The 3,991-nt window shown below is 35.7% G+C and overlaps 1 protein-coding gene across 1 annotated transcript; it reads right to left on the bottom strand.

The window, feature by feature from the left end:
• Positions 1 to 491: 491 nt before the first annotated feature.
• LOC148627839 (uncharacterized) lies at positions 492 to 2,520 on the bottom strand. The gene has a single exon (XM_088580141.1). It carries the CDS (start codon positions 1,971 to 1,973, stop codon positions 1,032 to 1,034), a length of 942 nt encoding a protein of 313 aa, XP_088436267.1. The 5' UTR covers positions 1,974 to 2,520; the 3' UTR covers positions 492 to 1,031.
• Between the last annotated feature and the right edge of the window lie 1,471 nt (positions 2,521 to 3,991).

The raw sequence follows: 3,991 nt of genomic DNA on the forward strand, positions 1-3,991 counted from the left end.
CATGTTGGATATTAAAAAAATTTAACACTATGTGTGCGCAAAGATAGCGGTGCAATATCAAGCGTTTGGAAGAAGTGAGTCAAAGAAGCCGTCAATGCCGAACTACATGAGAATTTAAGTTAAACCAAACACAACAGCTCTAATTAAGCCAAAATAATGTACTCTAACAGGTGTCATGCGTAGGCAATGCAATAAATATTACCAACAATTTACACCTGAAAACCCCCGTTTTAGAAGAGTAAATAACTATTATTCGTGTTACAAGGTTAACAATATTTTTACTATAGGCTTTCCTGTTAATAAATTATCTTGTCAGCGACCGTAACGCATATAAAAACGTGCATTTAAAGGTAATAAAATCTCGTGACAGAAGCTTGAAAAAATGTAGCCAGTGACAGAGACAAAGCTAATGTGAATTCATTGTAATACACTAATAGTCGTTACTTCTGTTTTATGTTGCCAGGCATATACATGTAAATTAATACGACTCGTCATTAACAATATTTTACTGTTTCATAAATTCACATCAAATTGTCTATAAAAACTAAACAAGTGTAAAAAAATTTGGTAAAAGCACCAGTTTGCACTGAGTATAAAAATATAATCTTGGAATTCTTTACGAAGAGACAGTTTGACCCTTGACCTCGTAGTGGTCCATCGTCCTGCAATGACAGATACGAGATTTGATATGATATTTTAAAGGTCACTTAGATATTACGAGAATGCTTTTAGACAGGGCCCGTTAAAATATGCCCATACAATCCTGTTACAAAATTATGCTTAAGTCGAATGTCACTTACAGAAGTCCTTCTCATGTTGTATTGACTTTGTCTTTCTGCTGCCTATGCACAATACGCGAATATGTTAGAAAGGCGGTAAATATGCAACTAACGTAATGCCCTAGGCAGTTCACACTAACTACTCATTTCCATAATCATTCGGCTTTGCCACAAAAATGCATTAACACGAAACAATTACATGTTCAGAAGAATAATAATTATTGCACAATCCATGGCCATCAACTAACTGAACTAATTTGCGCGCTTGCGATGAACTTTCAGATGCTTTGAGAGGTGGTCGGATCTAGAAAACTTCTTTTCACATATTTTGCACTGGTATGGCTTTATTCCTGAATGAGATCGTTTGTGTCGTGCAAGCTCATCTGAGCGAGAAAACCTCCAGCCACACCCAGGCCATGTGCATTCGAATGGTTTTTCACCAGTGTGCCGCCGTAAATGTGCTTTCAGGTGCGAACTCTTGCTATAAACTTTGTTGCAACCCGCATACGTGCAATGATAAATTTTCTCTTCGGCCTTTTCCTTACCAACATTAATTCTAGGTGTTGTATTTTTGATATTCCTCATTTTCACAGAATTTAGCAAGCTAGTTTGTGTTAATAGTGAATTCGATGCTAATGTTAACTGGGTCCTATTTATGAGTGATTTATTGATATGGGTAATGCTAGGTGATTTCAATGGTAGCTCTATTTGATATTCTTGTACAGTTCCGGGGCTACCAGCAACAGGGCTCTTAGCAGCATAGTTATGCATAAGATTTTGTAGTCCAACTCCCAACACAACAAAGTCCTTTTCACTCGAGGAAATTTCTGGGCTGCCGAAAACATCATCTGATGCTAAGCTATGTGCCTTAGCGTTATGCTCAAAATCACGAATTTCCTCCTGCCTTATATGGAAGTTATTAAAACTCACTTGATCCCCACATGTTATCGATGGCATCTCAGAAATTGTCTTTTCTAAACTATCTGCAAGTCCTTGAGAAAACAAATATTCCAAATACATTTCATCGTCCATACTGTCCGTGCTCCAGTTGCTTGACGGACTGCTGCTCCGTTGCCCGTCGGAGCCAGTGTCTATTTCATCGGAGGAAGAATTGAGCCTTTGTAGAGTATATTTCTCTCGCTCTAAACTTGACAATAACGGCATGAAGTCTTCCATTTTAAACACATCCAGCATTAAGAGATGAAGGTTATGTTGCAAATTTTCACAAATATTTTATTATTGTTTATACGATGTCTACTTGACACAACTTCCTCCAGGCTAAATTGTAGTAAATTACATATTAAAGTGTATTCTGTAGATGAATGAACTCCGTCACAGGAAAATAACTCTTTCGTATTGGACAGAAAGTCACGAGAACATAGTCAGTTTATATATCTACCCAATAAGTGGATTTATTTTGCTCATTAGCATAAATCCTGTCGGCCAGAGATGTGAAGAGACTTGAATGGCGAAAACGGGTCAAAAGTCACCTAACGATGTCGTACCTTCACCGCTATCAGCATCATCCATGTATAAACTGATTACAACTTATATCCGAGATATCACCATTATTTAATTTGAAATAACAAGACCAGATAACTATATTATCCACGTGAAAGTGCACATTTTCTCAGCATACTCTCACAGGCTATCCTTTGCTCTTGGCGAACCCGAATAAGTAATAGCAACACTGTAACCGCTATCGAACACTGGTATTAAATATATACGTGGTTGTGGACTTTAAATCTATCAATGTAGATATCATTTAAACCGGATGTAGTTGTCTATAACTATTCATTCAAAAATATTACTATAAATATCCATTACAAATGATCACCACGCGTTTATGCATACACGTATCCCAAAACATTGTATCACGCGGTACCCCTAAACACAAATATTGCATTTTGTTGTCACCCTATACAAATCAAAGAAGTAAGTAGACAAAATAAGTGCAAAGAAAATAGGAAATCGATCATAAATCGATGAATCTTACAGAGATTGAAGCTTGGATTCATTTATCAAATTACACCACTATATACTTAGTGACAGCTTTAGCCTTTTCCAAGGTCTGTAACAGAAAAAAAAGCTTCCATAATTAAAAACAAAGCCAGACAACTATTTATAATGGAACTATACCTGAATCAAATCACACGCAAACTTGAATGCCGAACGATTTTCACAGAAAGATAGCATTTTTTAAGAACACCTCTAGCTTTATTTAAGCTAGAACCCGACATAGCTGCAACCGGAGAACCAGATATGTCTTTGCACATATGATTTGTTATATCATATAACAATTGAAGATGATAATTGCACTAATTCGCAAAGGAAGACAGACAACCCCATATAAAGCCAGTATCAAAATAGTTGAAACTTTCAGCTTCTAGTAAGTTAAAAAGTAAAGGTTCTATACACTAAAACGAAAGCAAAGGCTTTTGTTAACACTTTTCTCGGCAAAACAGTTTATGATTTTTGTTAGGTAGATTGCAGATGTTCCATTTCAAATTATTTTGTTTTTTTCTGATGGAAAATGCGTGTGACCGGTTGGTGATAAAATAACTGCGAGAGATTTCCCGCCATTTTACATTATCAAGTTTTCTACAGTTTTAATTGGATAAACCAATTCTCCTTCAGGCGCTTGTTTCGTATAAAATAGCCCCCCTCGTCTTAGTAGGGGGGGGGGCTATTTTTATATGAAACGCAGTGCCTGTTATTGAAAAGATTTACAGTCAAACTGTATTAATTTTCACGGTGCCCTCCTATACCAATTATCTCCCTTGATTAAAAAAATATGACAAAGGCACAAATACAATACTAAATAACGCACTTGGCTTCTTCCTTATAGTTTTCTTGTTTGAACATAAAAATATAAACACTTTTAATTGTTAGCATGTACATAAGGGGTGGCCGGGACAAACCTGTGAAATATAAGACTACGTTATAGCGAGACAACGTTTTAAGCGAACTATTCGGGGCTTATGATCTAGTTTGTTTAGAACAACTAGCGAGATCTATGGTTTTTTTTATTAGACTTGTTTTTATACATTTTAAGAGAAATATAAATTTGAATTGACATTAATTAAAATTAATGTCCACCCTTTTAACAAGATATTAGTGAATATCCTCCCTAAAATATGGCCCAAATAACGAAATGTTACAATATTCTGATACAAATGTATAGATCTCATGCATTCTTGTAAACTTGAAAA

Source organism: Perna viridis, chromosome 1, assembly GCF_037379345.1.
Source record: "Perna viridis isolate PV_CMFRI_1.1 ecotype Kerala chromosome 1, ASM3737934v1, whole genome shotgun sequence".
Classification (NCBI taxonomy): Eukaryota; Metazoa; Mollusca; class Bivalvia; order Mytilida; family Mytilidae; genus Perna; species Perna viridis.

Bases quoted from the DNA above. Each gene is read 5' to 3' on its own strand.
- LOC148627839 (XM_088580141.1), bottom strand. From the start codon at position 1,973: ATGCTGGATGTGTTTAAAATGGAAGACTTCATGCCGTTATTGTCAAGT.